Source organism: Ornithodoros turicata, chromosome 1, assembly GCF_037126465.1.
Source record: "Ornithodoros turicata isolate Travis chromosome 1, ASM3712646v1, whole genome shotgun sequence".
In the NCBI taxonomy this organism is placed as follows: domain Eukaryota; kingdom Metazoa; phylum Arthropoda; class Arachnida; order Ixodida; family Argasidae; genus Ornithodoros; species Ornithodoros turicata.
The window spans coordinates 73,057,986-73,074,251 of NC_088201.1; the positions used below are offsets into that span (position 1 = coordinate 73,057,986).

The 16,266-nt window shown below is 43.0% G+C and overlaps 2 protein-coding genes and 1 long non-coding RNA gene across 3 annotated transcripts; 2 read left to right on the forward strand and 1 right to left on the reverse strand.

The window, feature by feature from the left end:
• Window positions 1–5,040: 5,040 nt before the first annotated feature.
• LOC135400816 (uncharacterized) lies at window positions 5,041–5,538 on the forward strand. Its single transcript, XR_010424650.1, has 4 exons — window positions 5,041–5,073; window positions 5,191–5,217; window positions 5,275–5,292; window positions 5,349–5,538. It is a non-coding gene; the product is annotated as an uncharacterized LOC135400816 (long non-coding RNA).
• Window positions 5,539–7,489: 1,951 nt separating this feature from the next.
• On the forward strand, window positions 7,490–10,333 carry LOC135371215 (transcription factor Adf-1-like). The gene is made up of 5 exons (XM_064605319.1): window positions 7,490–7,643; window positions 7,711–7,849; window positions 9,787–9,867; window positions 9,951–10,004; window positions 10,105–10,333. Exons 1-5 carry the CDS (start codon window positions 7,490–7,492, stop codon window positions 10,331–10,333), a joined length of 657 nt encoding a protein of 218 aa, XP_064461389.1.
• A 125-nt stretch (window positions 10,334–10,458) lies between these two features.
• On the reverse strand, window positions 10,459–11,797 carry LOC135371291 (uncharacterized). Its single transcript, XM_064605406.1, has 5 exons — window positions 11,644–11,797; window positions 11,124–11,559; window positions 10,786–11,007; window positions 10,606–10,719; window positions 10,459–10,550 (listed from the first exon to the last, which is right to left on the reverse strand). The coding sequence occupies exons 2-5, from the start codon at window positions 11,314–11,316 to the stop codon at window positions 10,459–10,461; spliced, it is 621 nt and encodes a 206-aa protein (XP_064461476.1). The 5' UTR covers window positions 11,317–11,559; window positions 11,644–11,797.
• Between the last annotated feature and the right edge of the window lie 4,469 nt (window positions 11,798–16,266).

Consider the following 16,266-nt stretch of genomic DNA (forward strand, 5'->3'; position numbering starts at 1 on the left):
TTCTTTCAGATGTTGACCATCTGATAGTTTTCGTGCCAGGTTTTTTGCTGCATTCATTGCAGTCTTAGTAACGTATGGATGTGCTCGTCGCAGGAGTGGTAATGCAAACTTGCGCAATGATTTAAAGAATCCACTGCCCCTCTGGAACATCGGACCTGAGTACGGCGTAATGTCCAGTCCGTGACCGTAGTGGATTTCCGGGATTTCTTTAAGATACATGTCTAAAATGTAGAGCTAGAGCTGTTTTCCCCGGTCCTTTGAAGTGGAGAGGTCGACCAGAGTCGTCACACAACTTAATTGAAATGAAATTTATTTCATTATGCAATAGCTTAAAATATTGTATGTTTTGGAAAGCATAATGAATTATACTGTCTTCCTTTGCAGAGTATGGAACTAGTTTTAATATGGGAAACTTCTTTGCACCCAAGTGCGATGATTCGATAATATCGCAATAAACTATAAAATGATGGAATAATGGTGTAAGTCTGAGGTGTGTGTTTCCAATTGTACTGTTCGCAAAAGTTGTAATTGGTGCAAAACCTAGCATATTAGAGAGGTATTCTGATAGATGAATAGTAACACCGTGAATTGGGTTGATAGTGCAGAGCTTTCTCTCGTTACTATATGTGAGTAGAGCTTTGCCTTCTAATTGATTGTTGATTGTATGTAGCAGTAATTTCGGAGTTTCATAATGATCTGGCGGAATAGTTATTCTTTTTGTAACAAGTACTTCTTTCTCTATAATCAAGTCATAAGTGCGTTCAAATGGATCTCCATAGTAGTAGGCTATATCATCTTTTGTATTAAAATTATTTAATCTGAGGAGATTCTTGAGCTGTTCTGGAATAGCAAAGAGACTGTGTAATGGCTGTGTCAATCTATAACTATTCTCCCGGAATGTTACATTTGCTTCAATTATGTGTGTTTTAAAAAAGCGATTTAATGTTGTCTTGATAGAACAACCTGGAATGAATGCGATCAAGCCATTTGAAGTAAGAATAGAAATTTCTTCTAGTATGCATAGCTGTGAAGCGTATTCCTCTCGAAGGAATGTGTCCTGACGAGGCACCTTAGAACCTACCACAGTATTGCCTTGTATGGTTGACACTCCAATAGTCTCTTGCAAGTTGTCATCTATAAATTTAATTGATCGAACAGAATGTGGTAAACGGAATACATATCTCCCTTCAATATAATTGATAGAACTGTTCAAGTCTTTGAAAAGCTCTAGAAGGGCCATTTCGATAGTTTTTTTAATGATAATAGTCTTGCGAACCTCTGCAAATTCTTTGTAATCAACCTGCATGACGCCATCATCACTCCGCGGTATATTGTAGAATAGATTACAGATCGATAGTTCTTGTAATCCAACTTCATACTTTCCACTCAGTTGTAGGGGTGCATTCAAAGCAATTGTAAAGTTGTCCAGTGTATTTGTTGGATATAATTCGGTACAATCATTGGACAGGAGGTACATATAAAACTCAGAGCCTGGCAACATCGTGCACTGGAACCCACGAATTAAATGAATCGTCATAACCAGCCCACTTCACTTTATAATGAGTGACTCCATCAATTTTCTTACTGGATATAATTTTTTCAATTGGATATGGGTCATCAGGCTCTTTAATAACGCGTTGCAATTCGTTTGCATAATATGTGCCCTCTTCTTCTACACCATCTGGGCCTGCAATGTAAAAGACAGGTGGATCTGTTTTCTTATACCTCGAAATTGTATAGATAACGTGAGACCAGTGTCCTGTGTACCCCTTGTCAAATATTGATCGATTCAATAGAACACGAACTTGCTGGCCAATTTCGAATGGTATTGTGATGTCATCATCTTTTTTACTGTTTAGTCTATTGAAGAGTTCAACTTCGTTGCTTTCATTCACTTCATTCGGTGCCATTTTAATAGTTCTATGGTAAGAATTGTTATAATCTTCTATAATCTTTGGAAGAATTTTAAGGTACTTGTGATGTCCTTTACTGCGGAAATAGCGGAATAGGCGACCTTTAATAGTTCGAATGGCGCGTTTAGCTAGACAAGATTTGAGTCCAGTCCTAGTAGCATATATTGAGATGCCGTGACGCCTACACCAAGCCTGCACATGTTTGTTGAAGAACTCAGACCCCTGATCTGTTTGGATTAGCTTGGGGGTTTTCCCTCTCTGTCGATATATCTTCATAAATCCTTTCTTCACATCTTCACCTCGCTTGGTCTTGAGAGGTGTGGCCATGACTTGCCTCGACAAACAGTCTATCACAAGCAGTATGTATGAGAATCCTTTATTGTATTTCTTGTATTGGATGAATGAAATGAGGTCTGCTTGATGTAGGTCATTCAGGTGGAGTGAGATGACTTTCCTTCTCTTAAATCTTCGTCTTGCATCTTTGTGGAGAGTATAGACGTCATCGCGTTGTAATTCTTGTAGTGCTTCTTTCCTTGTGATTTTCCGTGCCTTTTGATAACGTTTGACCCCTCCGAGCCCGCCGTCAGGTGATCTGTAGCTCATTCTTCTGAGAAATATTCTTCATCCGAAGATGAAATCAACTTTGTTCTTTGCGGCGACTTGTAGGTCTCCCACAATATTTTCTTCTTTGATTTTCTTTTCTGTCTGATCTTGTGTGATGGTAGAAGTTTTGACACCTTTAGAAACCAAGCGGGCCTCACTCGTTTATGACCGGATAGGTACAAGACCAATTCCATTATACTAGAGCCCTGAATGGTTTTGTTGTTATGAATGATTTCTCCTTTTTCATTCCATGACAAACTCCTCGGTATCGCTGACACTATGCGCCTAACTTTTTTAATATTTATATTATCTGGTAGAGCGTCATAATCGAACTTTCTGCTAATACTTTCCTCCATTTGTAATGGTTTTATTATTGGCGGATCTGATTCTATTGTCGGTTTCAATTGATTTTTTATAGTGTAGTACATAGCTGTTAGCATACGCTTTACCTTTACATCTTCACTTTCATTAGATTCCAAAATAGTGTCCACTGGATTTAATACCTCGATTTTTGTTGCCATTTTCAAACACCAGCTACCTTAGCTATAGCCCGCCCTGCTACACCACCTAATATACTAGTCAAGCCTGTCAGTAAAAGTGGGAGTAATGGGACCAAACCTCCCCGTTGTCGATATAAAAACTTTTGTAGCTTCTTCGGTGATTTGTGCAATGTTTTATATGCGATGTATCGAATTGTAGCTTTATATTTCTTTAAATCTTTGTATAGTTTCGGTGAAAGTTTAACATTACCATTCAATATATTCTTGCAAACTTCGGAAAGAACTTCAATGCTGTGCGGAGGAGCCTCCTTCAATATGTTTTCCCGCTCTTTTGGAGTGCAGGTTGCAAGCACTTTAAGGAAAGTTAAATGGTGACGTAGACTTTTCATTTTGGTATGAAAACAAATTGTGGCTCGAGCTTGGTTATACCTGTTCGCAATCTTTTATCAGACTGGGTAAGTGGGTGTAGGTCAATCACTAGATAACCAAATGGTTTCTCTGTTGCTTGTTCGAATGCATTCAGAAAGTATGGCAACCGTGATTTCCCGAAGATTTGTCGTCCTAGAAGTTCGAGTTGCGTACGAGATCTTAAATTATTGAATAATATTATATATGTGCTGTTGTGTGATAGAGTGCGGTAGTTTACATCGTTATGGAATAAGTATTGGCAAAGAAAAATAATTGATGCATTCTTGTGATGGGACGCTCTTGTATAGAGGTGAACCATATCTTGCATAACATTCTTTTCAGTCATGAGATCGTCAACTATAATCAGTGTTGGTATGTTCTCATCCCATGTCGTTGGTAATTCTTTACTAAATGTAATTTTAGTGAATTCATTTTGCCAGCTAGCGTCATATTTACTAACATAAAATATTTGTTCTGGGACTACACTGAATACTGATAGATTTCTAAGAATGTTACGAACTAAGTAAGTTTTTCCTGACATGGAAGGTCCACATATAATAATTCGTGCAGGATGGATGAAAGAAAACGGTCTTACGTCGGACATTGTGTCGCAGAGGTAGAAGTGAAACTGCTAATAAGGTGTATTGATAACTAGATTTATTACCATCCACTGTCGATTTGATCAAATTGACTTTTCGCAGACTCCCGTTTGATCCTGAGGAGACGTTCGTGAGACAAAACGCGTCTGATAGCTTCAGCTTTTGCTTCATGGATTTCTTGTTTCAGACGCCATTTCCTGTCTTCGGTAGACTCAACTTCCTCCTCTTCACATTTCTTTCCGAAACAGCGACGAAAGAGCTTCCACATAATTATTTTGGGAGAGAGCTCCTGGTCTGGGGAACGAATGGGAGAATGAGGAGGTGGGCTCGCTCGAATGGTAATAAATGGGAAAGAGTGGAGAGGAGGTTGTATGATAATGAGGATGCGCGCGTTTAAAAGTTTCTTCCTCACTTGACTGACACATATTCCAAAAAATGTCCAACGAAAACGGTAAGTTTTTTGATCCGCAACGTAGTTCTTTTTTTTCTCATGGATATTGTCTTTTTTCAGAACTCAGATCGAGTCCGATATACTTTGAAAATGGTAATGAATTATAAAGAATATGAAAAAGGTGGTTAAATTTGATTTCTTGTTTCAGCTCCAGAGTCGCCGCCGCCGATATGTATGTATTATTGTGTCGCGTATATTGTTGTTGTTGTTGTTGTTGTTGTTGTGTGTGTGTGTGTGTGTGTGTGTTATTAATTGATAATATCTTTTCAGCATACACGCCAGTATCGGATCAGAGCAGTAAGTTTTTTTATTTACAGTGTAGTTCTTTTTTCTCATGGCTGTTGTCTTTTTTTCAGTATTTAGCTCTAGTCCAACATTTTTTCCAAATGGTAAGGAATTATAAAGAATATGAAAAAGATGTTTAAATTTGACTTCTTGTTTCAGCTCCAGAGTCGCCGCCGCCGATGTGTATGTATTATTGTGTCGCGTATATTGTTGTTGTTGTTGTTGTTGTGTGTGTGTGTGTGTGTGTGTGTGTGTGTTATTAATTGATAATATATTTTCAGCATACACGCCAGTAACAAGACCAGCGCCTGAATGTAAGTAAAAGTTATAGCATAATAAATGATGTTCACTTACAGATTACTGGGGTCCGTCGCCACAGTGCATGTATTAATGAAATGTATAAATTGATATTAATTTAGATTCACTTACAGATTACTGGGGTCTGCCACCACAGCATTGTATGTATTATTGAAATATAAGTGTGGTTTCGCATAATAACAATATCTACTTTTCAGGTCAGTGCTGTGTCCAACGTGAGTTATCGTGTGGTAAGCAAATGTGACGATGTTAATTTTATGTTTTCTTTCAGGGGCGGAAACAAAAGAGTTTTTAAAAAATGTAATTGTTAATACACTAATGGAAATATTTAGAGAGCAATAAATGTATGTATTCTTTATTATGTGTATTGTGTTTCTTCTGTTACAGGTCGTGAAGGTTTTTCGGCTGGGTTTTTCTCCTTCACCTGATTGGCATCACAATTGGCACAATTCCCAGCACAATTGGCTTTAATAAATATATCGCAACCTGATTGGCATTACAATTGGCATTAATAAATATATTTTCACTCGTACTTTTTGTGTATGACCCTTCTTTGCATGTCTCTGCATGTTATAAGCGCGCGGACAAGCCTCCGCAAACGCGCCGCGCGAGGAAAAATATGCGAACGACTGTGTCGCTGCCCTGGTGGCAATGTCTGAGTTTCTCATTGTCTGTGTTTCTCAACCTAATATTACTACTATTGTTTGCAATCCCCTATTGTGCTGTTGTGTAGTGCTATATGGTACAGCTCGCGGGCTATGCCCCTCGACTGAGAATCTCTGCAATGAATCCCGACTTTAACCAAAGAACTCTACAGTACTCTAGTAGATGAGTGAGCGGAAGCCAGAATCTTCTGTTGTCCTTTTGTAACACAACTCCTCCGCACGTCCCTACGTTTGTCTTCTCGATATTGGTGTCAACTAGTATTTATTTGCCTAAATATAATGAGATTACAGCACAACTAACTGCATCGTTCCGGGTGCTCACCTGCTGACGTATCAGTTGTATCGCACAAGATAATCTCTGCACATGCACATTTTGGTCCTGACTGAATGACTTCACATTATCTAAAGCTAACTTAGACGTATAGGGACACTGTAGTAAGATAACGCACTCACTTCAAACCTATCGGTTGGAAGACGACAAAGATACGTGCATCTTGATCTGGGGATGCCCAAATTACAAGTAATACCACTATCTCCACGATAAGTCTAATGTCCTCAATTGCTGTATGAGCGTGCCAGTGACTTAAAGGAGAATGGAAATGATCGGAATAAAATATGACGGGAGAAGTAGAAATTACGATTCTGAGCCATGTGATACATATTCGCACAAAAAGTTTGAGCGTAGCGCTAAATCCTGGCGCGCGAGGGAGCTTTGAATCTCGCGGCTGCGCGGCTGGTGGTGGTGATGGTGAAAGGGCTTGCCGTTGTCGGCCTCACGTATGTGGGCAACGTCACGACTGATGCCCTAGGGAAATGTGCGTCCTGGGCCGACTTCTAGGGGAACTGTGCCGACATATGTCTGAAAGCGTCTGAGGAAAACCGAGGAAAAACCCCAGACAGCACAGCCGGCTGCGCGGCTGAAATGCCCCCTCACTCGGCTGCCAGCCGCTCACGTCATATGGCCGCGCCGTCTTTTTCGTTCTTTTTTGCGATTCCTCCGGCGTCGCGGCGCCGGCAAGCCGACCGAGCAGGAAGCGTCATCGGACGTCGTGGAAAGGACAGGTGGTGAACTGAACACTGTCTAGGCGACACGTCTGCTCTTCTTGACGAAACGTTTTATGGAGTTGGAGCCTAAGCTCCGCCAGCTTCGATTTCGCCACACGAATGTACCGGAGCCTGGTAAGTGGTGCTGCTAAGTGTGAACGAACATTCGGATTGACATATAGTGCTTCTTCTTGGTTACAAATGCATAGTCATGAAGACGCGGCGCAGTGAGCAGTGTTTTCACTTGAAGAGGTCGTCGACCATCATGACATCTCCTTGTTGTGGTCGACACTATGGGCTCTGAACCGCATGTACACTGGTATCTCTGAGGCGGAGAGCGGACCGATGAATGCATAGCTGTGTAACATTGCGCTTACCATATCTTACTGATACGAGGAGCGCAACGTCTCCACAAGCACAACAACATGGATACCAAAATAAAGTCAGTATAGAGTTCATCTGCTAGCGATCTGTGGGAAACCCCAAAACACATGACCAAATACGCATTTTCTTTTTTGAATGGTCATACGCAGCATGCAACAATGGCACATGGAATAAATCTCCAACTGACAGGAATGTATTTAGTCGTATCATATATATGCTGCACACACAGGCACAATACTGTTCACTAATTAACGACACCTCAGCACAATCGGAACAGAAACCACAACCGCGTACGATCCACACGGGCCGTCACGGCGTCATGGCGCAGCCGAGTGGACGCTTTCCAACGGGCGATTTTATTGCAGAAATCAGATCATACCCGTGCTTGTACGATAAATCACTGCCAACGTACAAGGATACGGTGCTAAAGAGAAGTACTTGGTGCGAAATCGGACTAAAATTTGGCATTAACGGTAAGCAAGAAAAATTGTTCTGTGTGGCTGGTGTCAGATGATAAAGTTAAAAACGAAAATGTTATAGGAAAGGAGTGTGAAAGCAAATGGAATAACTTAAAAGATCGTTGTGTTAAGCATCAAAGAAGCGGTGCTGGAGCACCAAACTGGGAGTATTACGATTTAGTGAAAGGCATAATTGGAGTTTCAGGGGGTATCTCTCAAAGGTAAGAGATAGACAACCGTAAACACAGAAAAGAAAACGACACTGCTGATGGGTTTGTGCAGTGCACAACGCAATTATACAGGCTAAGAAATGCATTTATCCAGAAACTCATTGCTGAACTTGTTTCAGCATCATAACAAACATCCCGGAACGTAGCAGGTACGTTAATATGCAGATAGAATTGTCCTTCCTAGACAGAGCAAATAGGAAATGCACAAAGAAAATTTATTTCACAATTTTGCAATGTACAAGATGTATGGTACAAACATTTATGCTCTAAATATATACAGTACCTCTGCCGCATCAAGCTGTTCCAGCCCCAGCACTAGCACAGCAGTGGGAGTTCTCAATTTGATGTGAGTGTGAGATTTAGGATTTTGCCCAGGTTTGCAAAACAAGAACGCATCATGCAGGATTCATATATGAATGTATTGCACATCACCTTTCACAGAAATGACAATCAGTCTTGCTACTTTTTTGACACACCTCGAACATAATATGCTTAAATGTTGAGACAAGATTCCACACACACAAAAAAAAGCAGTAGCACTAATCAGGCTGGCAGGTCTAACACACGACATTCTCTATAATCTTGATAAAGGAAAACAAGTCGATGCAGTGTTCCTAGACTTTGCGAAAGCTTTCGATAGGGTTCCACATTCTCGTCTTCTAACCAAGTTATCAAGTCTTAACATTGATCCAATGGTTCTTACGTGGATTCGGAACTTCCTTACAAACAGGAAACAGTATGTCGTTGCAAATGGTACCACCTCCAGTCTCGCTCATGTAGCTTCTGGTATTCCGCAGGGTTCGGTAATAGGTCCACTCCTTTTCTTGATTTACATCAATGACCTGCCTTGTGATCTATCGTGTAGGGTGAGACTGTTTGCAGACGACTGCGTTATATACCACCCAATTACTAATTTCTCTGACATCCAATTACTACAGTACGACCTTCAGAAAATTTTTCAATGGTGCACGGCCTGGCAACTCCCTGTTAATTCCGAGAAGTGTAAGGTTTTGTCATTCTCTCGCCGTTCAAGCTTAAATCACCCGTACAACCTCGGACCCTGTGAACTACAACATGTAAAGACCTACAAATATCTTGGCGTCCACCTCACTTGTGACATGACTTGGACTGAGCACGTTACATACATCACAGCGAAAGCTAACCGCTCCCTTGGGTATCTCCGCCGCAACCTTCGTTCTTGTCCACCTATAACAAAAAAAGCTGCCTACACGAGCTTCATCAGGCCCATACTTGAGTATGCCTCCCCCATCTGGAGTCCTTACCACTCCAACCTCTCTTGTGCAGTTGAGGCGGTGCAGAACCGCGCAGTTCGATTCATTTTAAATAATTTTTCTCCATATAGTAGTATAACAACAATGAAGTCGTCTATTGATATCCCAACATTAGATTTACGTAGGAAAGTATCCAGTCTCTGTCTCTTTCATAAGGTCTACCACAACACAATCTTAAGCACAAACTTTTTAAGAAATGCGGCGTTTATCTCTGCACGACTGGATCATGACTACAAGGTTGAACTAACACATTGCCACCATGATTTCTTCCTTAACTCATTTGGTTGTTACATAGCGAAATGTTGGAATGATTTACCTCGTAACATTGCAGTGCTTCATGATCCTTTAGAATTCAAAAAAACAGTCACCGCACTCATCATAGGGGACAATGAAAGAACAGTTTGTAGCTGAAGTCTGTACCTTTTGTGTCTTTGTAAAAATTTATTTATATAACCCATGTTAACCCATATAGTATGTACCTAGTGTGTTCTTATATGTGCTGTGTCCGCCGTCCGTTATGTAGTGCCCAATGGCCTTTAACGTACCACGAAATAAATAAATAAATAAAATAAATCAAACTATTTACATGGCAACCACTGGGGAAGAACATTTGTAAAACGTTATGTGATTATCCAGGTATGAACATGAACAGTATGAGGAGGTGTTCGTGCAGCCTGATGCCGTTTTGCTATCATCACAGGAGGCAAGCATCGTCGAGTGAGTGTGTTCTTGGGTGCTCGTTATTCACCTGCATGGCCAGAATAATTAGTATGCTTGAATCCATACGATGCTTGACGCAGGGTGCCTTCGGCTGCACAAAAAAGGCCACAGGAAAGCTGTAGTGCAGCAGGCAGGTATGTACAACAAAGTGTGCTACACAGTTCCATTTAAATTGCAAGAAATCAATCTACGTCTCAGCGCTCTCAGCAAAGTTTTGCTTGTTCTTACTTCCAGGAACAAGAAATCAAAACCAATCAACACAATTGACGAATCTATACAGAGGTCCTTAGATGCCTGTTCTTCTAAACTGCAGAGCATACAAGCCGACAAAGATGAAAGCTATTACTTCTGTCAGTTTTTAGCTATGCGCCTGCGCGAACTAGACAAATCACAAAGAAGAGAGGCATTCCACAAGATAGAGGAAACCATGTATGAATTGGAGCTCAGGAGTGGCAATTTTTGAGACATACTTATTACGTACTTCTGTCCTCTTTATGTGTCTCAGTGTTCTGCGTAAACTAGATCTGTTACAATATCCAAGTGGATAAAGTGGATAAAAGTGGATGTATCTGGCTTTGTCAATAAAAATTACCTGGATTTATATGTGGTTATCTTGCGACGGCACTTTCCCTTCTGTTGAAAAGTACAGTGCAAGTTTGTCACGCACTTCTGCAGCTGTCCTGTAATTAGATTAGTTCACATGTTACACTGTCTGATTATTTTGAATTCACTAACCTTTTTGAGTGAAGCCTACTCCTCCGAGCTCGTGCAGCGATCCCAGCTGCCTGCTAACCCTTCGCCATGCGCCTTCACGTACATTTCCCACCGAGTCTTCGTAGTCAGTGTATCCTGAATTGTAACAGCACCCTTGCCTTAGGAATAATATTTCTTTCAGCCGAAGAAATATATTCGCACCTGGTGGGTTGTACAGCATGGAGGACGCAGGCGAAGTCTTTAACGCGAAGTTGTGGAGGACGACGCAGGGTTTTATGATACTCTCCACATTTTCCGGCTTTGCCTTAAATGGTCGTCTCAGTATTCTCCAACGATTGGCTAAGATGCCGAAAGAATTCTCTATGAGCCGTCTCGCTCGAGACAGACGATAGTTGAATGCCTTTTGTTGATAACCACACGCAGCTGAAATGTCAAGGGATGTTGCATTCGTCACATCACGTAATCTTGATGCAAAATATTGTGGGACACAGTCTAAGAATGTGTAACCAAAACAAATTTTTGTTTGTTGATTTACATACCTCTTCCTGAGTATGGCCTCATTAAAAACGTTGAGAGGGGAAAGGCCTCGTCCCCAACTATACAGTGAGGAATTGGCCCAGCTGACCCAACATTCCTTGGTCCAGGGATTCCAAATTCATTGTTCTGGAGCACTTGCAACAGCCGTGACCGAGAAAAGATGCCTGCATCGCTTTCACCTCCGAGGTGCCCCATGTCCACATATGTAAAGCTGCAACGAACAGCAGAGTAGAGACATTTAACCCAGGGAAGAGAAAATTGGGTCCGTTTTTACCGGTACTGCGCATCACAAAGAGCAAGGAGCACGACGCTAAATGTCCCCTTGTAGTTATAATTTGTAGAGCCCGAGTTGGCAGGGCTCTCAATCATCACGTGTTTGCCATCTATGCAGCCGATGCAGTTAGGAAAATTCCACCTTCTCTCCATATCCGATGCAATCTGAATGAAGTTCAGAGTACTAAAATCAGCATTTCTTGCACAATTCTACATGCATGCATGGTACAATAAATTGATTCGTATTACCTGTCTCCACTCTTCAGTTGTTGAGGGAAAAGCAAGGTACTCCCCTTGAAGGCAATTCCATATTGCTTCGCACGTATCATGTACGATCCTGCCAACTGTGGTTCGTCCTACAAGGAAGTTGAACGAGGTGCTTCGGAAAGTGTCTCCGTTGGCGAGGAACCTACATAGAGGACATATCTCATATGCTCTGACAGGACATAAGTGTCATGCTCTGTCTTTATGTAGATATATAACCTTGAGTTTGGGGACAAAAGAGACAACCACGCACATGAAACTTGCACGAAACGCACTGGCTTTGAGTTTCGTGTGCATGGTTGTCTCTTGTTGTCCCCAAACTCAGGGTTATGTATCTGCATTGTGCCTCACACCAGCATGCTTGCCTTATCATCATCTCTCTCTCTTTTCTGTGTCTAAAACCAATTACACAACGTCCCAAACATCCTGATGATATGACTGGAGTTTTCATGGCACACAAACAACGAAACCCACAAAGTCAGCGAGAGTAATTTTCACGTTAGGTGCCTTGCTCCACAATATCACACTAGTCCTACACATCGTGGTTGTGATCATTGCCAAATATTTTATGCTGATTTGTAGAACTCAAACATGCCTGAGAGTCAGCGCCAATCGTTCACTTGCGGGAATCGCTCTCCTCCACCGTGTGTCCCTCCGTTCGATGCTGCCTCGAACATAGCCCAGCAAAGTGTCAAATGCAGCAGGCGTCATTCGAAGGAAGTTAGTTGATGTGAAAAGGGAACGCCGTGTTTATAATCACGAGCGCTAGCAACTGAAACTTTTTGTCAGGAGCTCGCGGTAGAAGGCTTCGCCACTGCTGCGCAATCGTGCAACAAGACAGTTCGCTTGACCTTCGTCATTGAGATGGCGCCATAGGGGGTGGATCCAAAATCTGCGACTCCCGCGTCTCTGCTGTCGCTTTCGCAAAAGCAGAGACGTGAGAAGCAGGACGTTTATAATAGTTAACAACTCCGCATCGCTGTCGGTCGCCATGTTGGAAGATGCGTTCTCAGACGGTTTCGTTTACGACGAGATTATCCGTGGAGCTTCGCCAGCGGCAGCGATCTGCGGGGCGGCAAGTAGTCGCAAGCGCTTTCCGCCCGCATGTACCGCATGTGGGTATGCAGCCTAACGGCGGTTACGCCAGACGTGTGACAATCGCGAACCGCGGTTAAGCGTAACCGCGGTTAAGACTGCCCGTGTGATAAGGGTATAAGTCGCCACGATTCCGGAGCTAGCAGACGATTCTGGCGGGGAGCGGACGCTTACGGCAGCCAATGAAGTGATCGGCCGCCTGACGTCACCACACGCCAGACTTGGCTTGGGGAAGAGTGTCGCCGCGGAGCGCATTCTTGCAAACTAATTTTCTCAGCAAAATACACGCTTTTCGAAGGAAATATTTTGCGTGACAGTTTATGAAGGTAGTATGTTCATATCCAGCGGGTGAAAAAATATATGTTCCAAATGATTTCCAACGAGCATTTGTCCTCGTAGGTAACGTAACCATTCGTGTCCCGTGTGCATCTCATAATGAATCTAGGAAACGGGACGGTTCGTACTTCAGAAGGGAATAAAGCCCCAGCAGTCGTTAAGGCTCTCACGTCGTTATACGAGGCTTACCAAGCACAGACTTCAGAGAAATGCCTCTTAAGCGATATCAGTGAAGAGAAAAGTGAAAACAAAAGAAATAGGCGTGGAAAGCTAAGGTTGCTCCTCATTCTCGGTCAGGTCAACACGTATAATATACAGTGAACCCTCGTTAATATGACCCCCGATAATCTGACATACGCGCTTTACGACCATACTCCTGGGGAACAATGCAGTGAAACCTCTGCAAATGCCCCTCGTTAATATGACAATTCCGCATTATGACCAAAATTTTCGGGAACGACCATGGTCATAATAACGAGGGTTCACTGTATTGTTTACTGCGAACTGCATAATTGCATGCCTGCAATTTAACTCCTGGTATAAACATGGATGTACACTCATAACTTTTAAGGAATACCCGTATAACAAGATACGTCGTTCGAATGAAAAGCCATGGCATATTACGGTTGTCCATCATATACAGGGTGTCCCAGCTAAATGCGAACATATTTTTTTAAAATATATATGTATATCACTTTTTCCGAGATGAAATCAACTGCAATATAGCATATGCTGAAGGGCACTCCTTAGGAGGGCATTAGCAGACTCCTAAGGCAATGTCTTAATTAACTTTCAATAATTAACTTTTTTAATTATAAAAGCTACAAAGTTGTCCCAATGAGAACATCTGGTCCCTTTGGTCACCTGATACCGGAGCCGTTTTCAGAACAAAAATCCGTTCGATAGATCGTCCGCAAAAAATTCGTGAAGGAACACCTTTTTTTTCTCTTTATTTCGTTCATTGCCCATCTTCGGAGGCCCTCCTCACAACACTTTCAGGGGGTGAGTGTGGTGGAGACATCACCCAGTGACGTGGAGAGCCCCCGGCAAGTGGCGCCGCGCCGTGACCGTGGAGAAATGAGACTTCGTATCTGCTCCCCAGGCTGATCACACGAACGTACGTCACGCCTGGAGATCGGGCCGATAATCTAAGGTCGCACCGCGCCGCTCGTGGCTGCTTTTTTTAGGGAGCTTTTCAATTGCGCACTAATAAACAACTAAGATATTGTGCATGCTCTTCTGGTAGTCTGAATGAACTTCTGCTCGTGAATGAAGCAGGGTTTCAAGCGATGCTACATATAATCTACTCCGACTTTAACAGCCTTGTCCTTGAAGACTAAACGGGTTTGTATCAGGCAGAAGAAGTGCTACCGTGCGACCTGATGTTTACCCTTAGCGTCAAGTTAACTTAGTATTTCATGCTTCTTGGGCAGAAAAAAGTCCCTTTCCCTTAGAAGTCGGCCCAGGACGCACATTCCCCAGGGCGTCAGTCGTGACATTGCCCACCTCTGTGAGGCCGACAACGGCAAGAACACCACAACCACCTCCTCATTTTTAAGAGTGTACGGCGCAGGACAGTCTGAAGCAGGCTGCCTGGTGATGCTGAGATGATGATGATGATGATGATGACGCAGCTTGTCATTGTTGGCGTCAACTGTGGCCGTTGTCACGAATCACGATTGTAGCTGATGATGATGATCTGGTGACGATGAAACAAGATGTAGGTAAGCTCAGTGGTTGTTCCGCACTCCAAGTAGAAGACCGAGTTGAACCTGAGCCATTATAGAGGCCTCCGTCACGCAAAAGAAGCACCATAAATTATGGGTCCTCATGGATCTCGCGCAGAATGTTCTAATGCCTGGTCCGGTGAAGTCGTTGCGAGGCCTGTCGCTGCATCTTCAGCATCGGTTACGCAACAGGTGACAGGTCTACATGTGGAGCCACGTAGATTTTCGATAGAACGAAGGCTCGGTGAAGTATTGACATAGAGCGGGAGTTGCAACCCCGCGCCTTCATCCACGATTCTCCTCTGAGGGTTTAGAGTTTTCTTTCCGTGAAAGACAGTGTCAAGCGCAACGCACTGTAGATTATTGCGGACGAGGTACATGCACGATTTGCATATCAGGATAGGGATGCCATTGACGCTGATCCCCGGGAAGTCCTTTCTAACATGCTTCCCACGTGAAAGGCACTGGGACATCTCAGGTGTGTGCTCCAACCCTCTGCTAGATAAGTCCTCGCTGATTGAAATGAGAGCGGCTTCGCCGAGTCACGGATTCTATCCCTGTTCGGGCCAATTATGCGGAGACAGATATCGTCTGCGTAGACCATCAGCTGTGGTCAATACGGAGTAGGCCGCAATCTTTTGCGAATCCCAGCTACGAATAAATTGGATAGTGGAATAGTGTCGGAGCGAGCACGGTGCCTTGAGGGACTCCACGCTAGAAAGGTCGCCTGGTGCTTACGTGCCCCGGGCAGCGACGTCACATGTTCTGTTCTACAGGAAGTCAATAAGATGCAGCAACAGACCTTCTTTGATCCTATCATCTGTTATGACGTGTAGGCATGCAGAATGTGTTCAGGTAGACAGCCAGCGCGAAAAAAGTAGATTCATTTGCTTCTTCCAGTTCTGATGTCACATTCATCTAGTTTGTCCGTAGTGCCTGTGCCTTCCCGGAAGGCTGCGACGTATTCTGGGAAGTAATGGTCGAGATCCAGAATCCACACATGTCTCTTCTGTATAATCTGTTCTAATAACTTGTCAACACAAGGAAGACAACGATGAAAGATGGAAATCACTGGAAAGGTTAACCAGCTGTAGGGATCGAACCCACATCTTCTGGATTACCGGTCCAGGGCTCTACCAATTGAGCTAAGCTAACACGCCTCTCCAGCGACTTTCGGGGTGCGTCATCTGAAGGGACGAAAACCAGCCACTCACTCTCACTCACCCTCCTTTCACTCTCACATTTTTTGCTCACTCATACAGATATTCATACGACGGAAATCGACGCAAGCGGCACCTGTTGAACAAGAGAGAAACTGATGTTCTGAGGCTGGAACAACATAGAAGGGACAGATACAAACAAAGCCTCAAATTGCCTAAGAAATCAACGATGAAAGATGAAAGTTACTGAAAAGGTTAGCCAGCTGTAGCCAGCGGTAATCCAGAAGATG

Bases quoted from the DNA above. Each gene is read 5' to 3' on its own strand.
- LOC135371215 (XM_064605319.1), top strand. From the start codon at position 7,490: ATGGCGCAGCCGAGTGGACGCTTTCCAACGGGCGATTTTATTGCAGAA. The intron at 9,868-9,950 runs GTGAGTGTGTTC...TGCTTGACGCAG, and splicing joins CAGGAGGCAAGCATCGTCGA to GGTGCCTTCGGCTGCACAAA. The intron at 10,005-10,104 runs GTATGTACAACA...TCTTACTTCCAG, and splicing joins AGCTGTAGTGCAGCAGGCAG to GAACAAGAAATCAAAACCAA.
- LOC135371291 (XM_064605406.1), bottom strand. From the start codon at position 11,316: ATGGGGCACCTCGGAGGTGAAAGCGATGCAGGCATCTTTTCTCGGTCA. The intron at 11,008-11,123 runs GTATGTAAATCA...TTGACATTTCAG, and splicing joins GAGGCCATACTCAGGAAGAG to CTGCGTGTGGTTATCAACAA. The intron at 10,551-10,605 runs GTTAGTGAATTC...ATCTAATTACAG, and splicing joins AGTAGGCTTCACTCAAAAAG to GACAGCTGCAGAAGTGCGTG.